We start from the raw sequence: 13,963 nt of genomic DNA, 5'->3' as shown, positions 1-13,963 counted from the left end.
AATCAGTCACACTGGCTGGGTTCAGTCAATCAACTACCCAGCTGTCCATCCTGGCTGTATCAATACAAAACCCAAATGTGCTGGGACTATTCTGGGATGTAGGTCACACACAAATAGATGCTCTGCATCCCTAATTGGAAATAGTGCTGGGAATGAAGGAGAGGGGAAAAGCAGGAGAATCTATAGAATTGCACTCCCCAGTTTGTGAGAGTTTTACTGCTTTCCAGATCTGTGCTGAAATAAATCCAGAGACATCTGGCCCAACAAGGGACAGGCTTTAACAGACACAGTGTTTTAGGGGAAATCCAAACCATTCTGCTCTGCCTGTGGTAACTGCTGAGCTAAACCCAGCTCAGATCTCTCTAATCATTTGTCGCTTCTCATCTGAACCGTGTCAGAGCAGGAGGAGAGGGAAGTGGCATCCTGACATCACAGACCACAAACTGCCTCAGGATCCTTCCAGATCACCCTGATCTCACAGCAGTCACCACAACCTGTGTTAGTTTCTTCTTCATGATTAGTTTCTGAACACACACACATTCTGCAACTTGCAGACTATTCTCACCACTGGGTAGGTGCTGGCATAATCCAACTGAGACTGTAAAGGCATGAGAGGAGAGGAAAATCAGAATACAAAAGAAGACACAAGTTATGTCAATCAAAGGGACTCCCCAAAACAAACCAAACAATAAACAAACAGAAAAATAGGCAGGGAGATGTGAATTCAAACTAAAGAACTTTGATAATGCAGGGTTTCTTGCACAAAGGCACAAGTTTGGAAGTTGGGAGGATACAAAACAAAGATGCACAAATTAATCACGAGTGATTAAAACAACAATATTTCATGCTGATGGTGTTGGATTAGAGACAGCCAGCTGGGAAGTGGGAGAACCAGGAGAAATGAAAAAGAAAAGGGACTGAAGAGAGGCTAGAAAGCCTCAAACACAGGCTGATGTTACTGAGCTTCCCTAGGAAAATCTGCATGACAGAATTGAGCTTGCAGAATTCCTGAAAGAGGAGTGGCAGGAGCTGTGGATGGGTTCAGGATCATCAGATAACTGCTGAAGAAGCCTCTCCACTTCAAAAATATTCCAGGAGAAAAGTCCAGAGTGAAACCCACACAGAGCAGTGGGGTGGTGAAGCCCTAAGGAGAAGTGAATGTCTGATATTGGCTCATTTCAGTGAAAACTTCCTGTACAGAAGAGAAGCACAGCTACAAAAAGGAACCCCTGGCACCACCTCACAGTGTAAGGAGCCAGAGTGCCAAAGATGGAAGATGAATTTTCCAAAAATGGCATCCTGCAATGATGGCAAGACAGCCTTCAAATATCCAAAAAGACAGCATCATTCAGAATCCTCCAAGTCATTTTACAAATCCTTCGTGGACACAAGGCAACTGTTTTTGATGCTGTCTTCAGGCTAAAGTAAATGTTAAAATTTATGGGGCTTTTGGCTTTGTTATTTTGAGGACAGATGCAGCAAGAGCCACACCTTCACAGATTAGTGGTCAAATTACTACAAGCATCTCCTGTAAATCCACACTGGGAAAGTGATCAGAGAGGCTTCAAACTGTCAAAAAAATAGGTTTAAACTGGGTATTAGGAAGAAATTCTTCTCTGTGAGGATGGTGAGGCCCTGCACAGGTTGCCCTGGGAAGCTGTGGCTGCTCCCTGGAATTGTTCCAGGCCAGGTTGGATGGGGCTTGGAGCAACCTGGCACTGTGGAAGGTGTCCCTGCCCATGGCAGGGGGTGGGACAAGATGAGTTTTAAGGTCTCTTCCAACTCAACCCATTCTGTGATTCTATCTATTAATTGTGAATAAAACAATTGGAAGACGTAGAAGGATAAATTTCAGTTCAGACTGGCAAATATTCACATGCTTCTACAATCCCAGTGACACAAGAGTCAGGGAAGGAAGCTCTGTCAAAACTTTTCCTGTGCCTGCCAAAATATCAGCACATCCACCAAATGCTGCTTTGTGTGGACAGGGCCTGGGCAACATCACTGAGAAACAACAGTGTGGGAAGTTTCAGGCAGATCCTTCTGTCAGAGGAGGACATTTCTTGCAGAAATATGAGGAATTTTGAGCAGCTGGAGGCCAGTGCTGGTTATCACAGCCTGAGACTGCTCAGGTACAAAGGGCAAGAGAAGCTTCTCCAAGGGATGGTGAGGAAGCTGAATGCACAGCTTCTGCTCTTTAATTGGATATAAACCACAGGATTGTGTTGTAAAAACACCTCAGAGAAAATCAGTGGTGGATTTACATGAAGAGAAGGTGTTTCAGATGAAGATGTGCCACAAACACAGAGCCACTGTGTTTGTACCATGCCACGTTACAGCCAGAGGTAAACAACTCATTTGTGTTGTCATCACCTTCTAAATGGACAGAATTGATGTTTCAACTGAACTAGAGATTTTTCCCCCCTCCAAAAAACACTTCCATATGTCAACATTTAACCCTAAGTAAAATAAACACTGCTTTTCACGTTCAGCTGTGCAGAGAGGATTTTCCTCACTGGATCTTTGGAGCTTTGAGGCATCTCCTAGCTCTGAAAATCACTCAGGTTTGTCATCTTGAGGAAAAAAAGGTTTCAACATCCTTTCATAAGTAGAAATAAGGATTCCACTAAAAAGGAAACAAGGCAGCACTTCATATTTTTTAAGCACATTCTGTGCAATTTTACAGTGGGATCCCTAAGTAGGCTCTGCAACAGCAATTTTAAATTTTTTTTAATTTAATGAGTCTTCTAGACTCTGTGTTATACCACAGTTAAGGTTTATATAAATGTGTGTTATCTGGGAAAATACTGTCTGGATGTTTTGAGAAAAAACCTATTTGAACTTTTCCTACAGATGAGTACTCAGTGTTTTACTAATCCCACCACCACAAAACTCAGGCCTGCAGATGATTTTCAAGTATTTCTAAAGAATTTTTAAAGCAAGTAACCAGTGATAGGATCTAAGGGAATGTCTGGAGCTGTGTCAGAGGGATTGTGGGTTAGAAAGCACTGAAAGGTTCTTCTCCCAGAGGATGCTGGACACTGCCCAGGCTCCCCAAGGAATGGGCACAGCCCTGAGCCTGCCAGAGCTCCAGGAGTGTTTGGACAATGCTCTCAGGCATGCACAGGGTGGGATTGTTGGGGTGTCTGTGCAGGGACAGGAGCTGGATCAATAATCCCTGTGGGTCTCTTCCAGCTCAGGATATTCTTTTACTTTTTTTATAAGTATTCACCTGCAATTCCAAAGCACTCAACACTTAATGCTACTGATCCATCACTTCTGCTTTCCTGAGCTAATAAACACTGACATTTCCCCTTCCCAAATCTCCAGTATCAGGGGTGAAACAGGGGAGCTTACAAGGTGCATGCAGATATCAATGTCTTAGCTAAGCCCTTCCTGCAAGAGTGAAGAACAGTGACCACAAAGGCTCCTGCACAAGGCACGCACTGGAGAGAATCAGTGATCCACGTGTGTACTTGAAAAAACCCAACATGGAACAGGTGAAGGACAATCCCCTGGGAGTGCAGGGGCACAGGGGGACAGTGACAGCTGTACACAGACATGCAAACAGAGATTGCAGAGTTTACCAACCCTCAGGCTTCCACGGCTACCCACTGACATGCGCTCATCTTCATCCGAAGCCTAGCAAGAGAAAGCGTAGAGACAAAAAAACAGTGAAAAGAACACAGGTAACAGGCACTGAGGCAAATGCTGATGGCTTTGATGGGACAGGAGGAAGGGAATGATGCACAAACTCAATGTTTTTTTAAAAAGAATTGCATTGAAAGTATAAGCAGAAAGCAAATGAAATCACACCCTGTCCAAGAAATAATCAAGCACTTTACTGTAGGATAAAGGAGGAGCTGGCTCAGGTGTTCCCTGCTCTATGCTCTTGGCCTTTTAATGAACATTAAACACTCCAAACAGGTCATTTCCCCACTTTCCACCCCCTTTATTCTTATACATTTGCAAAAACTCCCTGGAGTGACTGGGGAGAGGGCAGAGAAGTCAGGAAGTGGCTTTGGGGCTTCCACTTGCTGCGGGTGGCGGAAGCTTGTTTTGGTTCTTTTTTTTTTTGAGAAGGAAGTACCTTATGCATGTCTGTTTACTTAATCTGAAATGTCTAGCTAAAGAAAAAAAGCAAAAGTTAAATACTGACCGAGGCATTTCTTCGTGCTCTACGGGAATAACGCTCACTGTCTTCCTACCAAGGCAGCAGAGAGAAAACAGAGGGAGGTGTTGAGAGCACACACACAGCAACAGAGTTCAACAGAGAAACAAACTGAACTCCAGCCATGCTTAGGAGCCAGTAAAGTTAAACCAAACAACAGGAGGTAACACCCTATCAGAGCAGAAAAACCCTTCCTCCCTCCTCTGTGACCCCACATTTCTTCCCCTCTGCTACACTGGATGTTTTACATTTCAACAAGCTGATTTTAACAACTTTATCTGCCACTGAATTCAGGAACAGCAGTTGCAAAGGGTAAAAAAAAAAAAAAAAAGGTTTCAATGTTGAAGTCAACAGATTCTCACAGGTGAGCTGATTTCCAAGCAAGGGAACTGCCAGTAATGTGAAGTTATGCTCATCCAGCAAGGATTTGAGGAGACTCGGTGTGAGTCTGGGGTGGATGGGTGGTCCATACAAACTAGCATTTACTGATTAATTATCAAAGACTAGGGAATATGGGGAGTTTGGGAAGCTACTTTCCACACTGGAAGCCAGCTCTTTAGTTTTGTCTTTTCCAGTGTGCACTACTCAGCTTTGCCACAGATTTATCTGGTATCATTGGTAACTGGTTTCATCAACTTAAGGTTATAAGACATTTGAAGCCAGTGACCTCCAGCCCACTAGCAACTTCTTTATCTCATATCATGGGTGTTAAAACAGTCAGATGTTGCTAGTGGCCAAGTCTGTACCTGGTTTTCACGGGTTTAGCAAATTCTAAAATCCAGGATGTTGTATTATTGGAAAAAAGAGAGGATTGCCACCATAGTGGTAGTAATTCCTCTGAGGGATTTCCCTGGGCCAGTAAGTGCTAAGAGAAATGAAACAGCATGAGTGAAACTTGCCCACAATTTACCTGAAAGCAGATTTAAGAAGACTCAAATGGTGATGAAACCCACAAAAAGTAAAATACTCCCTGGGGTTTTAATCCCAACCTAATATTCCAGTGAGAGCATGGACATGGGTCTATAAAGAGAGATGGCTCTAACCCAGTCCTTGCCAGTCTCAAGCTGATCAAAACTCACATTTCAGTTGGAAAAGCAAGACTGTGGGATTGACTGGAGTTGAACTCACACTCCCAATGCATGAAAATACCTATTTTGAGGGATCTCAAACTCTATGAACTACACAGAACTTGAACACACAAAAGTTGTTGAGCTACGTTGATCAAGTCCTACCATCCATTGCTCGATGTCTCCCCACTTAGTATCCAGCCCATAATATTTCTACAGACAGAAAAGGGGGGAAAAAACAGAATTTAGATGAGAAAAGCAAACACAGAACATTTAGACATGCACTGCCAGGCCTTGGCCAAGCCACACAGTTCCACATGAACGTGCCAGGCAGAGCTGTGCCGTGTGGCACCAGAGGCCTCCACAGCAAGTGCCTGGGAAAATCAGCCTGGAAAGGGGAGTTTGGGGATGGCCAGGCTGCTCAGCAGCTTCTTCTGCCTCAGCTGTGCAAAAACCCTTGTGCTGGGGGACAGGAGTAAGGAGAGTAATGAGTCTTGAATTCCTGACCCAGTTAAGTCAAGGCTCATTACAAGGGAGGAGGGCGCAGGACACTTCCAGGATGAAAATTGCTGTCAAATCATGTTTCCAGTAAAGGTTTGTCAAACTGGGCAGACAAGTTGGGTACAGCTCATCTCTGGGCACCCTGATTTGCTGGGTTAGAGCTCCAAAGAGCTCCTTTCAGAGCACCAGGCCTTTTGCCTATGTTGGACCCACCTGACAGCAGCAGTAAGGGTACAAGGGGACAAGATCCACCAGTGCAGGTAAGGACAACACTGGGAACTTCCCAATGAACTTGAATTTCCTCCAGGCAGCAAGTTGTTCAAAGATCCACAGGTTTAATGGGACTTTACTTCCTCCCCAAACAAGCCTGTCAAATCTGGTGTCAGGAATTTTGTGTTTTTAATGGCGCTCGTTAAAATTGTTTCTATGTGAATTGAAATCACTGGCCTAAAGCACAGCAAAAGCCAAATGGAAATCCTGCTTAATTAAGGAAGAATAATATGTATTTCAGAGCTTTCTTACAGGCTTGAGGAGGCAGGAGTATCAACAGCCAAAACCTTAGGAAGATATTTTTAAAAAAATCAGAAGCCTGTTCTGCATTGCACTCTGGTTTTAGCACACACTCAATGGTATTAATGTAATTTTATTTTCACCCCTAAAACCTCATTCACTATTTATTGATAAACAAAAAAACAAAACAACCAAAATCCACCCCAAAATAGCTGCACATTCTTCAGTGCTGTATTACTTTATTCCCACTTCAGATTCATAACCCATGCACCAGCTTGTTATGAAATTAACTGTTATGCACATCTCAGCCTGAGAATGACCCCTGAAAATTCCATGAACTCCCAAAGCTGTGTACACAATGAGAACCTACAGCTTATATGCTTTGTAGTAAAGCAGGTCAGGTAAAGCCTTATTAGAGGCTTTTTAGCCATTAACAGACTGAGAACATTTTCTAATACTAGACATGAATTCAAAAAACTAAAACACACTATTTAAAATAGAAAATCCTTTTTCACACATAAGAAGGATCCATAAGCACATTTGTAATTTTTTAGAGTTTGGTGCTTCCTTTTCATGCCCTCTGCTTTCCTCACTGTCTGACACTGGCTTATGAGTTCAGCCTTGCAAAAGGCAGATAAGAAAACAGCTCTTACAAGACTTGCTATGCCACAGTTTAAGTTCCACTTACAGGCTTTTCCTTCTCCATTTCAAATTACTCAGTTAGATGTTTAACATCCCCTGAAGAAAAATCTTAATGAATGAGACTGCCCAGAGACTGTTTTTAATTTATAATCTTTTAAAGAGCACATGTCATGCTGGACTGAACTGGCAGCTTTTGAGCTCTCAAGTATTTTGACCCCTCACAGCCACTTTTCTCAGTTCTCTCTCCACACTGACTCTTCTGTTCTGCCCCCAGGGTACTGATTCCAATGGGTTAAAGAAGGAAATGGTGCTTTTCCACTCATTTAGGTTTCACTTAGAGGCCCTTGCTGGACTCAGGTTCCCTTCTACCCTGAAAAGTGACAATACAATTAAATAATTGATGATGTTAATACCATTGAGAGGGAATTCCAGATGCGATTTGCTCACTGAGTGACAGTGAAACTGCCAGACTCACAAACTCACCATGGGATGTTGTTGGGAGGATAACCCACTTATCTCCTCATCCATGTCAGGACACCAACAGTAAACAACCTCCTGGGCTCCCACGGGGCTGCTTTTGCACCAGGAGGTTAAATTAGTTCCCATAAAGAAGATTAATAATGAGCCTGTCAATCCATGGGCAGACACGGAGTCACTCAGTGGGTAGTCAGCTCCAGAAATAAAACCAGGAGTGAGAGATTTGTTGCCAAATTGATGGGGTCAGGATTAAAGCCCAGAGCACATGATTTGAGCAGCTCTCTTCATATACATACACACTCAAAGAGGAGAACAGCACTCCCAAGAAGCACGTGCAGGGCTGGGTCAGGCTTTGAACCATGCAGTTAGGGCAGCTGGAGTGCCAGAACAAAACCAAGCACACTGTGGTTAAGGGAGACATTCATCACTCAGCAAGCAGTAAAAATATCTCAGGAAAAACCAGAAATATTCAATAAGGTAGAAAATGGCAGGCTTGAAGAAAAATGTGCTTTCTCCCTCCCTGTAAATATTCTTTTTCTGTTTCTAGCTGTCACACAGTCCACATGCTGAAAGTGTAGAACAGCCAGACATCACAACACAAACCTCAAAATCTCTGTTGCTACCTAGCAAGTGACCTCAGAGCTACTGTTATCATCCTCTTGGCCATCACCATGGAATGGAAATTGGGTGGAGGGAGGAGATCATGACTTAAAACTGAGATGAGAGAGGATTAAACAATATAAAAGCACTTTTAATGCTTGGGTGCCGTTGGAAGGAAGGCTATGCAGTTTATTTACCCAAGGATTATGAATTCAAACACAGCATCCCTGATTTCTTCAGTGACTTTGTACAAATAAAAGTAATCTGAAAGTTGTTCTTCCTGCTGGCACCTGTTCAATGCTTGCCCAGCCTGAAACATTTCCAGTGGTTTTCCTGGCCTTCAGCACATGAACAGAGGTGCCACACAGTGACACCATGCCCTCCTCTGACCCTGCTTTGCCAAGTCACTTTTCTATTATTGCTCATTCTTTGCCAAACAGGCTGTAGGAAAACAAAAAAAAATAACATTAAGTGCCAGACCAGACATCTTGCATGGGTCATCTTCCCCCACTCCCCTTGATTGTCCACCCCACAAGATTATGGGAGGGGAGGGCAGAATTGCATGGAAATGTACAGTCTGCTGGGAATCTCTCACTCTTTAGAGGATTTCTGAAGTTGGAATCAAGGATCTTGGAGGTTTTTTGCAACCCAAATGGCTCAGTGATTGTGAAATTGCAGCAAGACTCACGAGGTGGGAAGGCATGCAAACAAGAATGAAAGCGAGCAAGCCCTACCTTCTGGACCTGATAGATCTGGGGGGAAAGGGAGAGGAAAGAAACAAGGAACAAAGCTATGAATGATGGATACATAGCTCCACAGCTGGTTCTAGAGGGAAAAAACAGCATTTATAGAGAAAACACAGCAGAGCATGAATACACAGTGAAGCCCTGTGGATTTATGTAGGACAAAAGCAGTGATTGCATCATAGGTCTCCTCCATGCACCTGGCTAGAACACAGCACTCCTCTTCCCATTTCCACCAGGCTCTGGGATGCATGTGGGACATTTTATCCCCAGCCTCCCTCCACAACAGGAATGGATGGCCAAATATTCACCCAGGATGAGTTGTGTATGTACCAACACAATAAAAGCAAACAGCATTAACTCAAATCAACTACTCCTCTTTGAAGGATAGAATTTTTTCCTTAAGAAATGAAGCAAGTGCAAGTGTGTGAAAATTCCTGGAAAATTCCTTACACATGTATTGCTAGCCTTAAAGGATCTCTGCAGGTTGCTCTGTCAATTTTTAATGTTTCTGTGGAGCCTCACACTGTTTTCAGGCTTTAATAAATGCCCTGCTGACACTGTTGTTCCATAGTGCTGGAGCACTTTGATAATACATAAAACCTTCACAGCCACTCTACTGCAAATGAATTTTGTGTTCCTGAAGAACTGCCCTTGACTGATGAGCTTTGTGAATCCATGTAAAAACAGAAAATGTGTTTTTTCTCACCTTTTTCCTGAAACCAGAAACGTTTCTGGGTTCAGCAAAAATAATTCCAAAGAATCCTTCTTATTCAAAACCACCTGGCTGTCTGCACAATCCTCTGGTGGCAAGGTAGTCATGTCTCCCAGATTTTGGGATACTTGCAGGATCCCTGCCATTCACTGCTCTCAGGGATACCCCATGGGAATCCAGATCCCAGTGCTGGGAAGCAGAGCTTGTGTCTCTCAATCCCTGCCCTCCTGATCAGGCTCCCCTTCACAAAGGACAACTGCACAACCCAGATTAATGCCTCAGCAGCTTTAATTCCCATTCCAGCAAGCCCAGGAGGGAAAATCAGGACCCATTTAAAAACCAGCATTCCCACAAGTAACCACCCCACTTCCCTTACCCTAAGGAAGCCATGAAGAGGAAAATGAGCTGTGCCCTCCCACAAGGCTGCACACAATTCCAGTCTCTGGCTTCTCCATGGCACACTCTGAATGCCTTTCATCCACACACAGGAGCAAAAAACACCACAGGTTCAAACATGGCAATTACCACACAGCTGATTAACCTCAAAGCTTTAACTTTTTCCATGCTGCTTTTTTCACCCAGCTCTGTGGAAACCTCATTTTTCAAAGCCCAGTGCTCCAGGCTTGGCACAGCAGGTATTCCCTGTTGATCCAAAGCAAGGCACGCAAGGAGCCTCGTGCCCACCACCCAGGTTGCCAATGGACAAATAACAACAGGGCCCTTGTTCAGGAATTCTGGAGGCCTCAGGGATAAAGCCAAGTGCATCATCTAACTGTTCCAGCTTTTTATAAAACATGGAGTTTTGGAGGAACCCATTAGCCAACAGGCATTATAACAGCTCTGCTCCAAAGTGACTGATCCCTCAGCAGTGCACGAGGGAAAGGTGTCCCTGTCCATGGCAGGGAGGTTGGAATTAGGGAATTTTTAAGGTCCTTCCCAACCCAAGCCATTTCAGGATTCTGTGGTGACACTGTCCTCTTTAGAGAAAACACAAACTTTTAAACAATCACCTATGTTGTAGATGTGGCCCCCCCAAAAAGTCAATACACATCTAAGCAGTCAAATGCTTTGAAGAGCAGTTTCCTGTATTAGGGTATGACAAAAAAACCCAAATGTGTTTTGTCCACAGTATTAACAACAGACAGCTTTCCTGATTTCCTCATCAAAAGAAGTTGCCTACAAAAATAAAGTTTTTTGCATTAGTAGCTTTAAAACAGGACAGAACAAGCCAGTGTTGCCTGGTTAGATGGTGGCAGAATAGTCTGCTAAAAACATCATCCCTCTCCAAATTTTCCTGGGCATCTTCACACTGAGTGTTTAAGACAGATTAACCATCACAAACCTCTTTCATTTTTTCCCTGCTTATGTAAGCACCAAGTTTCATAGTCAGTCTCACCCCTCCCCATTTGAGCCACAAGAATCTGCTTTTCCCTTTTTTTTTTTTTTTTTGTTTTTTACTAGAAAGCATCGCTAGCAAATTTTATTCCAAAGAACTATGAATACAAAGAAGGAAAAATTTGTGCAAGTGAGGTAAGGAAGAAATTTACAAAACAGCCAAGGCAAGTTTTATGCTGTGCCCTTAAAGCATGAGCTGCAAATGAAGCCAGGAGACCAGCACAGTGCACTTGCCTTGAACTAGAAGTACAGGCTCATCTACTGTGTGAACTGGCAGGGAAGAATCTTATCCCACCGATTAAGGAGTGGGAGGAGATCAGTCTCTTTTCACTTCAGGCACTAATATCAGCTTACACTGTGGTCTCCAAGTGTCAGCCCTTGAAGAGACATTTAAAGCCTTGCCAGCAGAACACACAGAAGGCACTCCTACAGAAAGCATTCTCTACACATAGCCCTACTGCTGCAGTGTCTCAAAACTGTTACTGTTAAATATTGCTTGGGAAAAAAAGGCTATAATACATTTCAGATCAAGCTTCTGAGAGAAAAAAATGCACAGGAAAAAAAAATTCTTCCCATTTTACCTCGTAGCCCCATGAGAATTAACAAATTGTTACTCAGAAAAACTGGGCTGCCCACTCCTGGCTTGCTCTTCTGCATGAATTAACAATAAATACCTGAGTGCATACAGGAATTTGTTTCAGGACCAAGCACATCTTGACAGTACATGTCAAAGAGACTGGCCTCAGACTCTGAAGCTGGAAACCAAATGTCTTAATAGCATAGCAGCAGGGTATGGAAAACCAGGACCCATCACAGCTCTGACTCCCACCAACAGTGGGACAACAGGGAAGGGAGGAAATAGCAGGTATTTTAATTGTCCTTCCAGCTTATAACATTGCCAGGCCCTAGCAATGAGAGCTAACCTGCACTCACTGATGTGTGGAAACAAGCCAGAGAATTTAACCAGACCTCCAGATTAATTGTTTACATCTTTGGTGGGTAACAACAACAAAGCACCTCTGAATGAGAAGTCAGAATAATTCCAGCTGCTACACTTGTTAGACCTGTGTCTTTCCTAAAGCCTCATCACCAAGAGCACATTCTCTAGTAAATACATAAATTGATTCACATCTCTGTGAGTCAAGAGTAATCAATACCCTTATCTTCAGAGGAACTCCCCATGTCCTGTGCTGATCCCACAGTGTGGGCAGCAGAAAAAGGGGAATTCTGCTTCTCTGCCCTGCTCAGGTGAGACCCCACCTGCTGAGCTGCCTCCAGCCCTGGGGCCCAGCACAGGAAGGAGCTGGAGCTGCTGGAGAGAGTCCAGAGGAGGCACCAGGATGGTCAGAGGGATGGGGCAGCTCCATGGGGAAAGGCTGGAAGAATTGGGAATGATCCAACAGCAGACCAATCCAACAGGAAAAATGGTGCAAGATTATTTACAAGAGACTGGAGTGACAGGACAAGGGGGAATGGCTTCCCAGTGCCAGAGAGTAGGCTGACATTGGATACTGGGAAGGAATTGTCCCCTGTGAGGGTGGGGAGGCCCTGGCACAGGTTGCCCAGAGAAGCTGTGGCTGCCCCATCTCTGGAAATGTCCAAGACCTGCTTGGATGGAGTCACCTGGACTAGTGGAAAGTGTCCCTGCCTGTGGCAGGAACAAGTTAAATTTTAAGGCACTTTCAACTCAACACATTCTGGGATTCTGTGATCAGGTCACAATTCTTGTGCTCGCTTTTTTTTCTTCAGCTTCAGAAAACACTTTTCCTGTACCCAACTCATACTTTCCTATGAAACTTGTGCTCATCTTTTCCTCCTTAGCTTCTCCTCCCTGGAGGAAAAAAAAAAAAACCAACAACAAAAAAGCTAAACCACTGGCACAGTTACCCTTCTTTGTGGTGCCAGGTGACGAGATGATCCTGCCTCTGGAGCACACCTGCAATCCTGCCCCACCACAGTGCAGCCTTCCCTAGGAACTTTCCCACATCTCTCCCTGCCACTGGGTGCTCTCTGCCAAAAGCCCATCTATTCCTGCTGTACAATTTCTCAATCCTGCAAAACTTTAAAATGAGAGAAATGAAGTGCAAGATTGAGAAATGTCATAAATATGAGGTGGTGGGCAGGAGAGGAGCCAGTTTCCAAACCCAAACCATTAAAACACCCTCTTTCACTGCCACAGTTATAGCCTGTAATGGTAGCACCTGGAAACTTTTAACTCAGACCAGCAGTGTAAATATATTTTCAAGTAATCCATGCTCCACAAGAAGCCTGCCAGGGCATGCACAGGGCTTAAAGCATGAAAAACTACACGCGCACGCAATAAATTCATTTATTGCTTTTTAACTCCCAGGAGGGAGTTAGAGCTCTAAAAAGTCTTCTGAAGTAGTAAAGCAAGTGCTTTAACTTCTGCTTATTTAACATGGCAGCAGTGGAAAAGGGCTCTTTATGTTTCTGAAAAGTCTGCAAAGGGAAATGAAGATGGCAGAGAACCAGGTGTACAGATCCAAGTGTCACAGCAGGTTCCCCTCCAAGGAAGGGGTAGGTGCCAGATATCTTGTGTTGATCACTGCTTGGGATTTTCTGTTTTTATGTTTTATTATACCTGCAAGACACTTGTGGCAATGAAAAACTTCCTGCAGCTATCCTTAATATCTTTACCTGGCATCTGGGAGCTAAGATTAAACTATTTCAAAAAGTTACAGGATCCCCAAGTGTGCAAAATATTAAATAAATGTCATTTATGCCAGTGAGTTACAAAGAAGATTGTGATGGGTAGCTGGCTGAGCTTTCAATGACTGTGGTATTTCAGAGAACATCCTGCCCTTCTCAATTTCTATCTATACAAAGTTTTCACAGGTTTTTAGATGACAAGTTCTTAATTGTAGGAGCTTTAGTTTTCACACCTAAATTTCAGTTTACTAAGACACCCTTTGCAGCATCAGCTTTTAATCTGCAAAGGGGTCATCAGCTCTATTAAGTCACCTGTAAATTAGATGGTGTCAGCTGCCAGGACACCTCTATTTACTCTGTTACCCAAACAAAACACATGGTGCCTGTTTAGCAGAGTCCTCCCACGACTGCTCCCACATCCCCTCCACCCCAGCTGCCAGGACAGCAGCTCAGCAGTGACAGCACTTCCCAG

At 43.8% G+C, this 13,963-nt stretch overlaps 1 protein-coding gene across 19 annotated transcripts in view; it reads right to left on the bottom strand.

Moving 5' to 3' along the window:
- The window catches only part of LRRFIP1 (LRR binding FLII interacting protein 1), a 278,630-nt gene that overhangs the window by 219,177 nt on the left and 45,490 nt on the right, over positions 1-13,963 (bottom strand). For 12 of the 19 annotated variants that reach the window (XM_079311117.1, XM_079311116.1, XM_079311118.1 and 9 more), the window contains exons 3-7: positions 8,703-8,720; positions 5,404-5,451; positions 4,160-4,204; positions 3,592-3,642; positions 566-598 (exon numbers count right to left, since the gene is read on the bottom strand). The exons of the other annotated variants lie outside the window; for them this stretch is intronic. In XM_079311117.1, the coding sequence (XP_079167243.1) occupies positions 566-598; positions 3,592-3,642; positions 4,160-4,204; positions 5,404-5,451; positions 8,703-8,720 (195 nt within the window). The remainder of the gene's footprint in view (positions 1-565; positions 599-3,591; positions 3,643-4,159; positions 4,205-5,403; positions 5,452-8,702; positions 8,721-13,963) is intronic. 19 annotated transcript variants of the gene reach the window in all.

Source organism: Erithacus rubecula (assembly GCF_903797595.1).
Source record: "Erithacus rubecula genome assembly, chromosome: 8".
Taxonomy (NCBI): domain Eukaryota; kingdom Metazoa; phylum Chordata; class Aves; order Passeriformes; family Muscicapidae; genus Erithacus; species Erithacus rubecula.
The sequence above is the reverse complement of the archived record's forward strand: the minus strand, read 5'-3'. Positions and strand labels throughout refer to the sequence as shown.